Source organism: Anolis sagrei, chromosome 6, assembly GCF_037176765.1.
Source record: "Anolis sagrei isolate rAnoSag1 chromosome 6, rAnoSag1.mat, whole genome shotgun sequence".
Taxonomy (NCBI): domain Eukaryota; kingdom Metazoa; phylum Chordata; class Lepidosauria; order Squamata; family Dactyloidae; genus Anolis; species Anolis sagrei.
The window spans coordinates 61,351,323-61,367,970 of NC_090026.1; the positions used below are offsets into that span (position 1 = coordinate 61,351,323).

The 16,648-nt window shown below is 42.6% G+C and overlaps 1 protein-coding gene across 1 annotated transcript in view; it reads right to left on the reverse strand.

Moving 5' to 3' along the window:
• Positions 1-10,637: 10,637 nt before the first annotated feature.
• The window catches only part of ERP44 (endoplasmic reticulum protein 44), a 45,932-nt gene continuing 39,921 nt past the window's right edge, over positions 10,638-16,648 (reverse strand). The window contains exons 11-12 of the mRNA XM_060781490.2: positions 14,695-14,797; positions 10,638-11,135 (exon numbers count right to left, since the gene is read on the reverse strand). Of these exons, the coding sequence (XP_060637473.1) occupies positions 11,034-11,135; positions 14,695-14,797 (205 nt within the window). The 3' untranslated portion in view covers positions 10,638-11,033. The remainder of the gene's footprint in view (positions 11,136-14,694; positions 14,798-16,648) is intronic.

A 16,648-nucleotide genomic window follows, 5' to 3' on the forward strand; every position in this document is an offset into this window, starting at 1 on the left:
TTGGTATTGGAGACTGAGCTCAATAATACATGAAAGGTTCGGGTTCCCCCAGCTCTTTTGCAACCTCTGTTTTGTGATTCTTCTATTGAGCAGTCATTCGGCTGATGGATTAGCCATCAATCATGCCAAGCAGTCACTCTAATGTGTAAGTACACCTACAAACTGTGAGCCAGTGGGAGAAAATGATGCATCTTAAATGCATTCACTGGTCCTCTTCAGGCATTCTCTTGAAGGCATGAGGGTTTCCGAACATGATCACAATTGCTGACCTTGCCTCCTGTGTCCCGAGCTTCTTAGATCCTGACTTTGGTTGGGTGGTGAGGTCTGAGCAGTTTTTCTACTCGTGTTTGTTTGAATATGAGTAGAATGCTCTACACCAGTGGTTCTCAACCTTTCTAATGCCGCGACCCCTTAATACAGTTCCTCATGTTGTGGTGACCCCCACCAGAACCCTAACATTATGAATCACCATGTAAATAATGATCTACAGGATGTACTTTCATTCACTGGAGCAAATTTGGTACAAATACGCGGTATGCCCAAATTTGAATACTGGTGGGGTTGGCGGGGGGATTGATTTTGCCATTTGAGAGTTGTAGTTGCTGGGATTTATAGTTAACCTGTAAACAAAGAGCATTCTGAACCCCACCAACAATGGAATTGAACTAAAGTTGGCACAGAGAACTCCCATGATCAACAGAAAATACTGGAAGGGTTTGGTGGGCATTGACCTTGAGTTTGGGAGTTGTAGTTCACCTACAACCAGAGAGCATTGTGGGCTCAAACAATGATGGACCTGGACCAAACTTGGCATGGATACTCAATATGCCCAAATGTGAACACTGATGGGGTTTGGGGAAAATAGACTTTGACATTTGGGAGTTGTAGATACTGGGATTTATAGTTCACCTACAATCAAGGAGTGTTCTGAACCCCACCAATAATAGTATTAGGCCAAACTTCCCACACAGAACCCCCATGACCAACAGAAAATACTGTGTTTTCTGATGGTCTTTGGCGACCCCCCTGACACCCCTTCGCGACCCCCTCAGGGGTCCCGACCCCCAGGTTGAGAAACACTGCTCTACACCCTTCAGGTGTTTAGGACTCCAACTCCCAGAAGGAGATACCTGTGTGTGTATCCAGTGATCTACCTACCTACCTATCTATCTATCTATCTATCTATCTGTCTGTCTGTCTATCTATGTAATCTTCCTTACCGGGATTGTGGCGCAGCTGGCTGAGTGTCAGCTGCATTAAGATCACTCTAACCAAAAAGGTCATGAGTTCGAAGCCAGCCCGGGTTGGAGTGGGTTTCCAACCAATTGTGTGTAGCCTGTTGTCGACCATTGCAACCCGAAAGACAGTTGCATCTGTCAAGTAGGAAAATAAGGTACCACCTTAAAGTGTGGGGAGGCTAAATTAACTGATTTATGAGGCCATAAAGAAGACTCCAGCAAAGCATTCCAGTGGGGAAGCATGCGGGGAATGCGGAAGTGCTTCATCAGCGTCGCAGATGGACGATGAAAGCGACAGCTCCCATGGCGGCGAGAAAAAGTTAAATAGCCTCTGTGTATGTCTGTATATGTTTGTATGTCAAAAATTGGCATTGAATGTTTGCCATATTTGTGTACACTGTAATCCGCCCTGAGTCCCCCAAGCTCCTTCTATTTTTTATCAGTTTTTATACTAATTTATGCAATGCTTTTGATACAAAATAAAATCTGCCATTCCATAGACAAAGGGTTTATGGATCTCAAGGTTTGTGGAATAATTTTAACATCTTAAATATATTAAAATGTTCTATACAAAGTTGACGTTGGATTTTTTTTCTTTTGTAAAAACATAGCATACTTTGGGCAGTTTTATACTTCGGGGTAAACTTGAAAAAAAGATAACTGGATCCAAACAGGATTAGAATGGCTTGTGTAGTGGGCATAGTGTCCCGAAAATGTTATACATTTAAAGGCTAATAGTAATTGTGGTGAATATTTGAAGGTTAAGTAAATGCTACATTAAAGAATAAATATTAAAATGATTCAGAGTAACAAATTCCATGTTAAACTACAATAGAATCATAGAATCATAGAATCAAAGAGTTGGAAGAGACCTCATGGGTCATCCAGTCCAACCCCCTGCCAAGAAGCAGGAATATTGCATTCAAATCACCCCTGACAGATAGCCATCCAGCCTCTGTTTAAAAGCTTCCAAAGAAGGAGCCTCCACCACACTGTCCAGAGAGTTCCACTGCTGAACAGCTCTCACAGTCAGGAAGTTCTTCCTCATGTTCAGATGGAATCTCCTTTCTTGTAGTTTGAAGCCATTGCTCTGCGTCCTAGTCTCCAAAGAAGCAGAAAACAAGCTTGCTCCCTCCTCCCTGTGGCTTCCTCTCACATATTTATACATGGCTATCATATCTCATCCTTCTCTTATTCAGGCTAAACATGCCCAGCTCCTTAAGCCGCTTCTCATAGGGCTTGTTCTCCAGACCCTTGATCATTTTAGTCGCCCTCCTCAATGATATGTAAGATGTTGAAATTGTAATTCTCTTGTAATTTCATGCTTCTCTACCATTGGTATTTTTAACTCTGTTGGGGTTATATAATTTTTGGGGGGAAATACTGCACCCGCACCCCCATTGTAAGCTGTTATGGGTGCATACACTGGGGGAAGGGGCCATCCTGTATCTAGATTGGGAGTTCCCAAACTAATTCGTGTTTTTTTTTTCAAACTCTAGTCCAGACCCCCAACAGTCTGAGGAACCGGGAACCAGCCCTCGAATTCAAATCAAATCAAATAATTTATTTCGGTCATTGACCAGCACAGGAAATAGAGTCACATTTTCATACAAACTTGGTACATTAAAAATATAAATATAACTACTAAAGCACAATATGGGTGAGGGAGCAGAAGGGGAAACAGGATAAAAACATACAATGCCCAGATCCATCACCAAATTGCAGATTCAGGGAAGATTACTGGACACACAGTTGACTTTGGGACTAGTCATTCCCTGACGGATTTTGTATGCTGCTGCATATGATGGCAGGGAGCCCCCGCCAACGATTGTCCTGCACTGCAGTGGAGAGTTCCGCAGTTCCTGGTTGTCACAATTGGAAGAAACTGATGAAATGTGCCCCAGCAGGCAGCTCAATAATAAGACTGCACTTAGCCTTTCTTTGCTTTCCCCTCTCCCTACCTTGTAACAAGCCCTAATAAAGGTACTTGAGATTTGCAACTCTAAAACTTTCCCGCTTGATACTTTGTGTCCTTTCCTTGCCTGAACCTTCTCTTAGCATGAAGTAAACCTTTTTCCAGGCTCCGGAGAGCCGTGAGCCTGGTGGGGGGCACCTACTGCCCCCCTCCCAGACCCCGGATCTGCGTTCGTCAAAATCGCAGATACCGAAACCGCCATTTTGGACCCCAGTAACCACTAAAACAGTAATATGGCGGATTGACGCCATTCTAATTTTGTATTTTTTCTGCTATTAATTCTAAGACTAACTGCCATCTCGCTTTCCTCATTTTGGACTCCTGCGCACGGGGATAATCATTTTGTTTAAAGCATTATTATCTGACAGCGAACAGCTGATTGTCAAAACTCTGCCGGCTCGGCGAAAGCAGCCTGTTTTCCTTTGCTGCCACTCGTTCCTGCTCGGCCCCGCCATCAGGGGCTTGCTGTGGGCACACATAGGAGGTCCCGGAGAACCCCGGCCCCAGCGCGGAAGATCTAGTTTGCCAAGGGCCGGACAATGGATTCTGTTGCTTCCTGACCCAGCGCACATAACTGGGTTCCTGTTTCCTTTTTTGTGACTCTCTGACTTATGCACTGGACTATTTATCATATCCATGACCACGAACTCTCTATTGGTGCCTGACTTGAGATACTGACAGCCTCCGTTTCCGCGGATCCTTTCCAAAGTTTATGAAGCCTCCAGTTTGTGCCATAATAAAGATCAAATATTGTAATAAACTCTATGGGGTGGGATGGGGTTCCCCTTATGAACTATGTATAAGAAAATGTCATATATGTAACCCTTATGGATTCCCCTTGTACCCTTGCCCTCTCGACCCTTGCCCCATAAAAGATGTGACCTGAAGATTACTGTATTGCCTTGGGGAGAGGCTCCTTTGTTCTCCCCAAACCCTCCCTGATTGACTCACCAGCATGGAACAATACTGTTGATTCCCAACCCTAGCCCTCGGAGCATGTCCAGCAAGGGGAGGGGGTCAACAGAAACCTGGAAGAAAGGACTGATTAAATCACACAAAGACAACGTTGATCCACCTTTTGAGGTCCGTTGTCTGGTCAAATATTCTCTTCCTCAAAGCCATAAAAAAAACCCCGGAAAACTTGTTTGCCAGGATCACACCTTGCCGGCCTGAGACAAAGGCTTGCTGGCAACTCCTAATTCCATCATTTCCCCCCTCCATTGTTCACGGCTGTACCGCCTCCTCTCTCCTGATTTGTCCATCTTGCAAGGCGAGCGGAGGGCGCTCATTGGCCCCCTAGAGGCGAAGAAATGCGCTGATTGGTCCTGAGCAGGGGCGGGCTGCCCAGCCTCCTCCCAGCTGTTCCAGCATCAGCCAATCAGCATGAAGCCGGCCGGCAAGGGGCGGGCGGGAATTTTGAAAGTTTCCTTTGTATTTTTACTATAAATATGTCTGTATTCTTTGTACTGGTATGCTTGTGGTGGAATGATCCCTGCAATGCATCTGATTTCAGCTGAATCACAAATAAACTTCGGTTGCTGGAAACTTCTTCCACCTTGATGAGGCATTATTAATTGAAATATTTTGAGATTGGCTTCGCTGGCCTCACCAAGGGATCCGGGGCCCCCTTTTGGCGCGGTCCTCGGGTTCCTCTCTCTTGAGGAGACCCCACTAAAAGCAGCTCGATATCACATAGAACTTTGCAACATTGTAGGTTGTAGCTGAATTAGTATCTGCAAGTAGCAGGGAGGTATAAAATTGTCCTGAATGGCCTGGGTGCTTGTATATCAGGGCCCTCGACTTAAAATATTGGAGGTCCCCTGATCTAGGTGATTAAAACTCACGAGTTGTGATTCAAAGCATTGCATCAGTTGCAGATATTTTAAGCAGACTGCCACAGCCTGTGCTGGACAGGGTTACACTCCCCTTGAAGGCACAGGTTCACAGCTTGGGAGTTCTCCTGGACTCATCGCTAAGCCTGGAGTCCCAGGTTACAGTGGTGGCCAGGGGAGCTTTCGCACGACTAAAACTCGTGCGCCAGTTGCGCCCGTACCTTGAGAAGTCAGATTTGGCCACGGTGGTCCACGCTCTCATTACATCAAGGATAGACTACTGCAATGCGCTCTACATGGGGTTGCCTTTGAAGACTGCTTGGAAGCTTCAAATAGTCCAACGAGAGGCAGCCAGGTTAATAACTGGGGCGGCATACAGGGAGCACAAAACTCCCATGTTACGCCAGCTCCACTGGCTGTCAGTTTCCTACTGGGCACAATTCAAAGTGCTGATTTTGACCTATAAAGCCCTAAACGGCCCCGGCCCAATTTACCTGTCTGAACGCATCTCCCCCTATGAACCATCACAGAAATTTTTATAACTGTATTCTTCCAGATCCAGGACAAACTAGGAGATCCACTGTGGCTTTCCTTTTAATCCCCCCCATAACAGACACATACACACACTGACTATGTGAAAAGTAATTGTAGTCCTATAAATGCCCCTTTGGGATTTTGGAAACATCTGGAGAAGAACTGCTGCATGACAAGATTCCCTTGCTCTAATATTACATGGAGACGATGACTATAAACAGATTGTAGTGGTCTATGCAGGCTGTGGCAATCTTGCTAATTTTGTGCTAATTGTATTATTCAGCACCACAGACCTCAGCTGGATGCAATACCACAATAAGTGGAAAGGAATTCAATTGACCTCTATTATACAGGTAAGGCCTGATCCTTCTTGTGATATCTTCTGTCATGATAATCTATAATCCTCCTACATACTAAGCCAAGTTTTTGTCTATAGAAGGTACTTGCAAGATTTTATGCAGAAGCAGGTACTCGCTTGAGAAAAATACTTCAAAGCCAAAATCATTATTCTTCCTCACATTTTTATAGAAGAATCCCAAATTAGTAAATTTATTTCACTCTTTGCAGTTGGTGTTGTCTGCTAACACCACAGATTGAAGCTGATCTAGTTATTGTTTTCCCCATTTTGTATAAGATGACATGACGTGCTAATTCCTCAATATACATAAAATGCTACACATTTCTATTGCCAAGCAATAAACAGTAACAAAGTACATGGAAGAAAACTGCATACTGTTTTAGTTTTGTATTCCAACACAGCTAGTGCTTATATCATATTCTTAGAATTGCTTAGTTGTAATATATAATGTGGATTTTTTAAAAAATAGATACAATTCCTGAAAGGAAAAAGTAATGGGGCAAACCAGCAGACAGCCTATCCCAGCTGCTTGAGACTGTGTTGGAGTGGTCCTTGAGGTTCCCCAGATGTATCGTGTTGGGGGATTTCAACGTCCACGCTGATGCAGACTCTTGTTCATTAGCAGCTATGGACCTAGTGTCTACCATGGAGACACTAGGACTCTCGCTTTGTAGTACTGGGCCCACGCATTGGGCGGGACACACACTAGATTTCATTTTCAGCGCAGGAATTCAAGTGACCCAAGCCTCCACGATTGAGGTTCCATGGTCAGATCACTGCGCCCTGAGAGTCCGGTTGGAGCATGCTTACCCACCCTGCAAGGGAGCCGAGCCAATTTGGGCTCGCCCAAGGAGACTTATGGAACCCAGTAGGTTCCGGAATGCTCTGAGGGATCTGGAGCCTGCCAGCAACTCGATCGATGTGCAGGTGGACACATGGAACATTAGGCTATCCAATTCACTCGACGAGATCACCCCTAGACGCCCCCTCCAACCCCACCGAAATTGGTCTCTTTGGTTCACTGAGGAACTTCGACTGATGGAAGTGGGAAAAGAGACGGCTAGAGGGCATGTGGCGAGAACTCCGTGACAAAGCATCGAGATCAACTTATGAGGCATTTAGGGAGTCCTATGAGCATGCTATCACCGAGGCAAAGCGAGTATATTATGCTTCTTTGATAGCGTCTGCTAGCTCATGCCTGGCAAAATTGTTCAAAATAATTCGATCTCTAACGACGGTTCCTACCATCCAAAAAAGTGGTGTTCAGGCCCCTTTAGCCGAGGTTTTTCAGAGCTATTTTGCAGACAAGATCTCACTACTTCGCCGGGATCTCCCCGCCACAATTGATACCATGAGAGAACTTGAGACTCCGTGGCCACTTGCTGGGCCCGTCCTCGACCGGTTCATCCCGACAGAGGCTGTCGATAGGCTTATAGCTGCAGCTAGACCGACCACTTGCTCCCTCGATCTGTGTCCCTCTTGGTTGATGAAATCCTGATTGGAGGGATTACGTGACCCTCTTTTGAAGATTATAAACAGCTCCCTTGAGCAAGGAGTTTTTCCAGAGGGTTTAATAGAGGCGGTGGTTTCTCCCCTGCTGAAGAAATCAGACTTAGATTGTTCGGTTCCCTCCAGTTACCGCCCAGTTTCTAATCTCTTGTTCCTGGGCAAGGTGATTGAGAGGGCAGCAGCGGAGCAGTTGCAGCAATTCCTAGATGACACAGCCGGACTTGATCCCTTCCAGTCCAGCTTCCGTGCGGGGCATGGGAGAGACTGTGCTGGTCTCCATCACGGATCACCTTTGATGCCAGCTTGACCAGGGCAGGTCAGCACTGCTTGTGTTATTGGATCTCACAGCAGCATTTGACACATTCAACCACAATCTTTTGACCCAGCGCCTTGCTGCTGTTGGAGTCAGGGAGACAGCTTTAAACTGGTTGTCCTCCTTTCTTCACAACCGTGGACAGCGAGTGGAGAGGGGAGGCCTGGTCTCCGAGAGGTCCCCTCTATCTTGTGGGGTTCCTCAGGGGGCCATTCTCTCCCCTCTGTTGTTTAACATCTATATGCGACCACTTGCTCAGCTGGTTCGAGATTTTGGGCTTGAGTGTTATCAGTATGCCGATGACACTCAGCTGGTGCTGAAGATGGAAGGCCGACCGGACTCTGTACCCGATTGTTTCCATCAGTGCCTGGAGGCCGTTACTGGATGGCTGTGTGCCAGCTGGTTGAGGGTGAATCCAGCAAAGACAGAGATCGTATGGCTGGGTCGACCGGGCAGTGGGGATATCCAGGTGTCTACCCTGGATGGCGAGGCACTACGCCCGTCATCATTGGTAAAGTGTCTGGGAGTCCTTTTGGTGACGATGGAGGCCCAGGTCTCCGCCGTTAGCAGAACCGCCTTTTTTCATCTGGGGTAAACTGTGGCTTGCAGATTTCATGTAGCTGAACAGTGATATTTCTATTCCCCCCAGGTGCCCCAAATATGGGGGGAAATTCGCATAAGCTTTTTTCAAAGCAGACATCAATTCAGAAGTTAGAGGGCACAGGCAATTTTATTCTTAACAGGGGAAAAAGTTGCATGTTTATATGTGTGTGTGGTATAGAATGTGAAGGCCTTCAAATCCATTGCAATGTGATCCCAGATCTATCCCCTGCACTTCTGGATTAATTATCGGCAAAGAGTATTCAGGTAGCATCTTCTATTCTAGTTATTTTCACTGCCTTAAAGTGCCAGAGGAGCTGGAATTGAAAAAATAATTTGCAACTTTCAACATTTTCTAAATATTTGCAGTTTGTTGTAATTGTAAAGTGATGAAATAAGATTTCAAATCTAACATTCAGTTTGTAACACGTTATAGTGAAGAAGCATTTCTACTTGCAGTGTTTCCCATTGTTAAGGAGTAAGAAAATCTGTAGTTATCGCAAGCTTCTTTTAAAACTTCCCTTTGAAAGTTCATCCTAATATCATATTTTAGACTTTCTGATTCAAAGTAGCTATCTTATGGTTGGTTTCTCATGTTCAGTTGGTACTGTCACCACTGCTTCCGTTTTCCTTATGATACACACTATAAAGGATGGCAGCTGAATTCATGAGTGATGCCAGAACATTGATGTGATTTTTTTCTTTTTAAATACAAGGGGTATTTTTTAAGTAAGGCCCGTTTTGTTGTAGACACTAGTAGTTCGCACGCATACCGCATCGAGCGCGTGCTTCGTGTACTCGGGAACAACTGTGCTCAGTTTCCGCTCTGTAGCGAACCTGTACGGTTCTGTTCTGTGCTTTAAAAATGTTTAAGACTATCAACTCACCCTCCGCATGTGAGGTTTGCTCAGTGATACGGTTTTTGTCTGTAAGGAACCTGCCTGCTGCAGAAATTCATCGACAGATTTGTGAAGTGTATGATGATACTGTTATGAGTGAAAGCAAAGTGCGTAAGTGGGTACGACAATTCAAAGATGGCCGTGACAACGTCCATGATGAGGACCGCTCCGATCGCCCTTCTTTGAATACAGACGATTTGGTGGCTTCAGTTGAAGCGAGGATTCGTGAGAACAGGCGCTTCACAATAACAGGTCTCTCAAACAAATTTCCTGACGTGTCGAGATCAGTGCTTTACAACATTGTTTCTAAACACCTAAAGTTTAGGAAACTGTGCTCCCACTGGGTCCCAAAACGCCTAACAGAGGACCACAAAAACCAAAGATTTGAGTGTGCAATGAAGTTCTTGACTCGTTATCACGAAGAAGGTGACAGCTTCTTGAGTCAGATCGTAACTGGAGATGAAACATGGGTTTCGCATATCACGCCCAAATCGAAACAACAAAGCATGGAATGGAGACACACACACTCGCCTGTAAAGGTGAAGGCGAAACAGACTCTGTCCCAGCGCAAAATCATAGCGTCGGTGTTTTGGGATAGGCATGGTGTTTTGCTGGTCAACTTCATGCAACGAAGAACCACTATCAATGCAGAAGCATACTGCCAAACCCTGAGAAAGCTATGCAGAGCGATTCAAAACAAAAGACACGGCATGCTGACAAAGGGAATTGTCCTTCTCAATAACAATGCAAGACCTCACACTGCAGGTCAGACCCGCAATATATTGGACAGTTTTGGCTGAGAAGTTTTAGACCACCCACCCTTCAGTCCTGATCTTGCGCCGAGCGACTACCATCTGTTCCTCCACCTCAAACAATACCTCAGTGGCAACCGTTACAATGACGACGACGTGAAAACGGCAGTGAACTCTTGGTTATCAGAGCAGGCAGCAAGTTTTTATGAAGAGGGTGTTTTAAAATTGGTTCAGAGGTATGATAAATGTTTGAACAAACTTGGCAACTATGTCGAAAAATAGAGTGAAGTATGTACTTTCTGAAAACAAATTTACTTTTTTGAAATAAACTTTCGTTGTGTACTTATGTTCCAACGGACCTTACTTAAAAAATACCCCTCGTACATGGTTGTAACTAAGTAAAGTGCCACCACACAAATTCTGTAAAATTGTAATTTATTTCCTTCCAAGCTATCTTATGGTTGGTTTCTCATGTTCAGTTGGTTCTGTCACCACTGCTTGTTTTCCTTATGATACCACACTATAAAGGATGGCAGCTGAATTCATATGAGTGATGCCAGAACATTGATCTGATTTTTTTAAAAAAAAAAATACATGGTTGTACTAAGTAAAGTGCCACCACACAAATTCTGTAAAATTGTAATTTATTCCCTTCCAAGAATCTAGAATATCCCTTCAATAACAAATTAACAGAATGTTTTTCATGTGGAGGAGAAATATAAGGCAGTCGTACTACCAGATGACACCAGTGGAAACCCAGATGTTCTGTTTAATGCGATAGTGCAAGTTAACAGCAAGTTGCTAGAAATGACAACACCTTCATTTGGATTAGAAAAGTTTTACAGAACAATCTGCAGCAATAAGAACTTTGAAAAGATGCTGTCCAAAATGGCCCACACATATTTACAAACCCCAGAGAGCAAAGAAAAAAAACCACAGAATATGAAAATATAGGTTTCCTATTTCCACCCCACAGGAGTCACTGCTGCTGTTTGAAAGGCTTTGTGAGATGGTTTCAAGTTTTCAGAGTTCATCTTTTTCTCGCAATAAGGTGTACCTATGTTCACTGGGTGCTAGTTTCTGGAATGAACTCTCTGGTGGGCTGCTTACTATATCTTGAAATGGCTGAAAATAAGAAAAGAAATATTAAATGTACAAGATAATAATTGGAATTCCGTTGGTAACATCCACATGCACAACTTGCTGTTACGTGTGCATGGCATCTTTTTTGGAAGAGGCCCAAGAGGTTAATCAGTACACCCTTGCCCACTATGCATTCCCCCTCCACCGGGCATCTATCAACTCCTGCAAATACTTGGATGCAGAGCATCAGAAGAAATGTCAGAAGAAATACAGCTGAGACAAATTGTAGCTTGTACTACATGGCTGCCTCTCTCTTCCCCTCTTCCTCTTTTGCCCATTAAATAGCCATAGCAGTGCCTCGTGAGTCTTGACATATACAAGAAGAGGAAGAGGGAGAGAAGTGAGTGCGTAGCATTAATATTCCACACACATCATGCTGGATTAGCCAATGATTACTACCACATTACACTAAATTTAGGACACATACCCCCCGGCACAAAATTGAGGCTCATAAAAGGGGGTGCGCATTCTAGAATTAAGCCTTCCCAATCTGCTCTCTACAATTTCCTTTCATGTTGCCACCTCTTCCTCTTCCCACTGCTGTCCTGGGCACACTGCCCTCTACCGGGTGTGTTTTGAAGGGAGAAAATCATAAGAAGGTGGGTCTCAGAGAGCGCCAGAGCTGCATGGTCCCTACTTCTCTCTCTATATATATATCTTCTTATCTTACCTGGTGGCATTGATAATGGAGGTCAGCAGCAAGGGAGACCGGGGGGAGAACAATGGAGAGCTGCTGCCGCCATCTCACACTCCTGGCACATAGGGCTTCCTCCCTCCATCTCCCCACTCCCTCACCACTGACCTCCACACACAGACTAAGAGGGGCCATGCAACTCCTTTGCTCTCTGACTTGCTGCTGTCTTGTGATCCCCTTCCTTCAAAACAAACCTAGGCGAGGGCAGCGAATTTGGTGGAAGGAGAAGGAGGGGGCACCTCCCAAGTAGTGCTTGGGAGGTGGAGGTAGCATGAAGGGCAAGTTGGGAAGGCTTTCCAGGGACTGGCTAGGACACTTGGGCAGCCAGATAAGGAAAGTTGGAGTTGGGACTAAACTTTTTTTGGGCCAAATAAAATGGGTGCGTCTTGCAATGGAAAATTCATTTTTTCAAAAATCAGAGCTCAAAAAAGGGCAGCGTCCTAAAATCGATTGTGCCCTATATCCAGTTTAATAGTATTATTAGGGGGAGACTCATCTAGTGGCCAGAGTGGCCAGAGAAGCAGGCATCTGCAATGTATATTGTTAGTTTAAGATTTACACACAATTTACATGAGATTTTAAAAATACCAAAAAGCACTATATAAATGTTAAATATTATCGTGACTACAAATGCGCTATTGGGCACTATCCAAAAGTCTTAATAAAGAGTTCTTCTGAAATTATTCTGAGGGAAATGTATCTACTTATATTTTCAACAAACAGAGAATCCAGAGGGGAAAATATTAATCATGTTTTTAAGGAACGCTTTAAAATATCAGAGGCATGTAAGATCCTGACAGTTTCTGATCAAACAAAATGAGCTGACATTAACTGGATTAATTGGAAAAAAAAGTATTGAAAAGTGCTTGTCTGCAACAGGGCTGAGATGATTATTTTTCTGTTAGTGTTGATTATTAAAATTTAAAAACAGTACTTTATCTTATCTTATTATTACAAGACTAACAAGTTTATTTTTTACTATTATTATTTAGCACACTTTTTGTTCCTGTGTTATAAATATCATTTCCTAATTGGTTCAATCATAAAAACAGGGGGAAATTTTATTAAACTGTAAAACCTTTGTTTTTGCGGGACATCCTGCAGCAAATTTTTTAATGAATATCTCATTGAGTCTCAACCAATTCAACATAGTTTGTAGCAGCCACAAAATCAAAGCTTCTGGAGTATAACAACTACTTTCAAAGTAAGTACCACACAGTTAAACAAAAAATAACACTTTCAAAGCAAGAACAGAAAATGCTTCAAACTTTGTTACATCAAACTAGTCATCAAACTAGTTTTTAAAAAAAGAAATGATTTGGCAACCTTATTACTTGGTAATAGAGTTTCCTGTAACAACCAAGGAGCAGCATTTTACTAGTAATGCAGTTACTTCCAAACTACATTTGGAAGTACTGTATATACTCGAGTATAAGCCTAGTTTTTCAGTCCTTTTTTTAGGCTGAAAAAGTATCCCCCAGCTTATACTTGAGTCAGTGTTATTTATTATTTTACTTTTTGTTGTTGTTATTATTATTACATTTATTATATTATTGTTGTTATTATTACATTTTTTATTTTACTCTATTTATTATTGTTATTGTTACATTTATTATTTTACTGTATTTTTATTATTACATTTATTATTTTACTCGATTATTACTGTTATTACATTCCATTATTTTACTCTATTATTATTATTATTACTGTTATTATTATTTTACTCTATTTATTATTATTGGAGGACATGTAAGCATATCTACACTAAAGAAGGTTAGAATAATGGTTTAATCAGAGTTGGAGAGTCTTATCTTGAATTACAGTTTTATGTAAATATTCAAAAACATTTAACCTACCGATGCCTAAATTAATATAATTTTATTGGTATCTATTTTTATTTTGAAACTGACCAATAGCTGCTGCATTTCCCACCCTCGGCTTATATTCGAGTCAATCCATTTTCCCAGTTTTTTGTGGTAAAATTAGGTGCCTCGGCTTATATTCGGGTCGGCTTATACTCGAGTATATACAGTAACCACAACAACACCAATTCATCTCACCTAATTAAATTTCACTTTGATATGCGAAAACTCAAGATCCCCTTATTTTTACAGCAAAATCTGCATCTGGGCAATATTGTTTTTTAACCACCAGTGCAGACTCACATCCTGAACTAATCATTCTCATCCTGCAAGATCTAACTTAAGTGTGAACTGAAAGCTCAGATTCACTAGAAAACTGCAAGAGTCTAGTTCAGGGGTCCTCAAACTTTTTAAACGGAGGGCCACATCACAGTCCCTCAAACTGTTGGAAGGCCGGATTATAATTTGAAAAAAATATGAATGAATTCCTATGCACACTGTACATATCTTATTTGTAATCCAAAAAACCACTTTAAAACAACACAATAATTAAAATGAAGAACAATTTTAACAAATATAAACTTATTAGTATTTCAATAGGAAGTGTGGCTCTGCTTTTGGCTGATGAGATAGGATTATTGTTGTTGTTGTGTGCTTTCAAGTCATTTCAGACTTAGGTTGACCCTGACCGAGGGCCAGGTAAATGACCCTGGAGGCCCGTATCAGGCCCCCTGGCCTTAGTTTGAGAACCTCTGGTCTAGTCTCATCCAGTTTTATTGTGTTTAGTGTATTGTGCCTGTTGTTTATTTTGCTTTATTCTGTTTTTAATTGTTTGATTTGCTTAGATTGTATTGTTGTGTTGTGTGTTGAGGCCTCGGCCTGTGTAAGCCGCATCAAATCGTTCGGGAGATGCTAGCGGGGTACAAATAAATTTTAATAATAAAATAATAATAATAGAGAAGCACAGAGGTTCATTTCTTCTTACCTGACCAGGTGCTATATCAGTTGGATCTGGACCATGGTGAAATTCCCTGTGCAGTTTCCCCGAATGCAAATCAAGTACAAATTGCTTTAGTTTGCCATGAACCCTGAAACAAGAATGGCACAAATTGAAGTATTGAAACTGATTTGAGTCTGAAGTCAAATACAAAAGAATGGGCATTTTAAACATCCTTAAGCTTTTTCTTTGAACCTTCATATTTTCCTTTCTACGATGAAAGCAACTTACAAACCACTGGAATACAGGTTTAAGAGCCTGCTTAAAAGCTGTCAAAAAGGGGACCAATGAATGCCTCTCTAAAAGCTTCTCACCACTGGAGCCCCCGGTGGCGCAGTGGGTTAAACCCCTGTGCCAGCAGGACTGAAGACTAACAGGTCGCAGGTTTGAATCTGGGGAGAGGCAGATGAGCTCCCTCTATCAGCTCCAGCTCCTCATGCAGGGACATGAGAGAAGCCTCCCAGAAGGATGATAAAAACATCAAATCATCCAGGCGTCCCCTGGGCAATGTCCTTGCAGACGGCCAATTCTCTCACAACAGAAGTGACTTGCAGTTTCTCAAGCCACTCCTGACATGACAAAACAAAAACAAAAAAACAAAACAAAACAGCAGCATCTGCTGGAGAAATTATGAGGATGGCCTTCCAACTAGGTACAAATCATGTGGAATTCAAAGATCTTTTCAAACCATACTGCTATTGTTCTACCTTTAGTCCTTCTATCTAGTTGGTCTCACTCTCCTAGTAATTTTTATCTTTCCAAGTATTTCATACTTATATTTTTTTCTCATTTGCTTTTTCAATTTCCCCCCTCTAATAAGGCACGGGGGGTTTAAGAGTTAATGTGGAATCACAGGAAACCTAGTATTTCTCCATCCTTTAGGACACAAACCAACACACACCCCAAATAAACAGAAAGAGATGGCATTTAACATAGTTGTCCTTGAATACTATTGTATTAAAAACTCATAATTACTCCAATTCGAAACAAAATGTAAGCTCAATATACTTGGCGTGCACTAACCATACTTCACAATTTCCAGATATTTTTAAAAGACAATAATACAGAGTAGGGAGCAGAAGTGAGCCCTGGGGTTGGCTACCCTATCTTTTTTTTCCCCTTCTTATGATCGGCTAAGGGCACAGCAAGCATTTTTTTCTGTTCATTAATTCCCACAGAGCGAGGCTACCCAATAACTTCATTGTCTGTTTCTTCCAAGCCCCCTGCTCACCACAATACAGTAGAGACCAGCAGGTGCCAAGTGCACAGTTCAGAAATACAAATGACTGTCAGGTAGCTGTATTGACAAAAATGCCTTTGAAAGCTTCTCCTGTGCTGGAGTAATTGCACAAACACCAGAGATGAACACCAAAGGGATATCAATTTAAATTTCTTCTGAGGACATTTACTGTTCCTCCACGCCAAACACTGCTGGATTACAGCAGGCAGTGCTGTGTGTCTGGGAACTGCCACAAATCTTAAGGTAAGTGTCTCAACTACTACTGAATGCAAATTAAAACCAAAGGTATCCAAAACACTCTATCTTAGCACGGTGTTACGACAATCTTCTGACAACAAATGAACCCCCGCCAAAAATGCACCCTGCATGTGTTCAGTCTCTATTCTAACAAATGTAAAATAAGCATGTTAAAGGGAGAGGCCATGATAACACGGAAGCAAGTATTACTGACATATTATATGCTGCTCTGTAATATATGTCACAGTAAACTCCAGAACAGCAGTCGTGAACATGCTAAATATTTATGATTTATTGTACCAATATTTTGTACTGGCCGTCCCCTGCCACGCGTTGCTGTGGCCCACATGGGGGTTCTGTGTGGGAGGTTTGGCCCAATTCTATCATTGGTGGAATTCAGAATGCTCTGTGATTGTAGGTGAACTATAAATCCCAGCAACTACAACTCCCAAATGTCAAGATTCT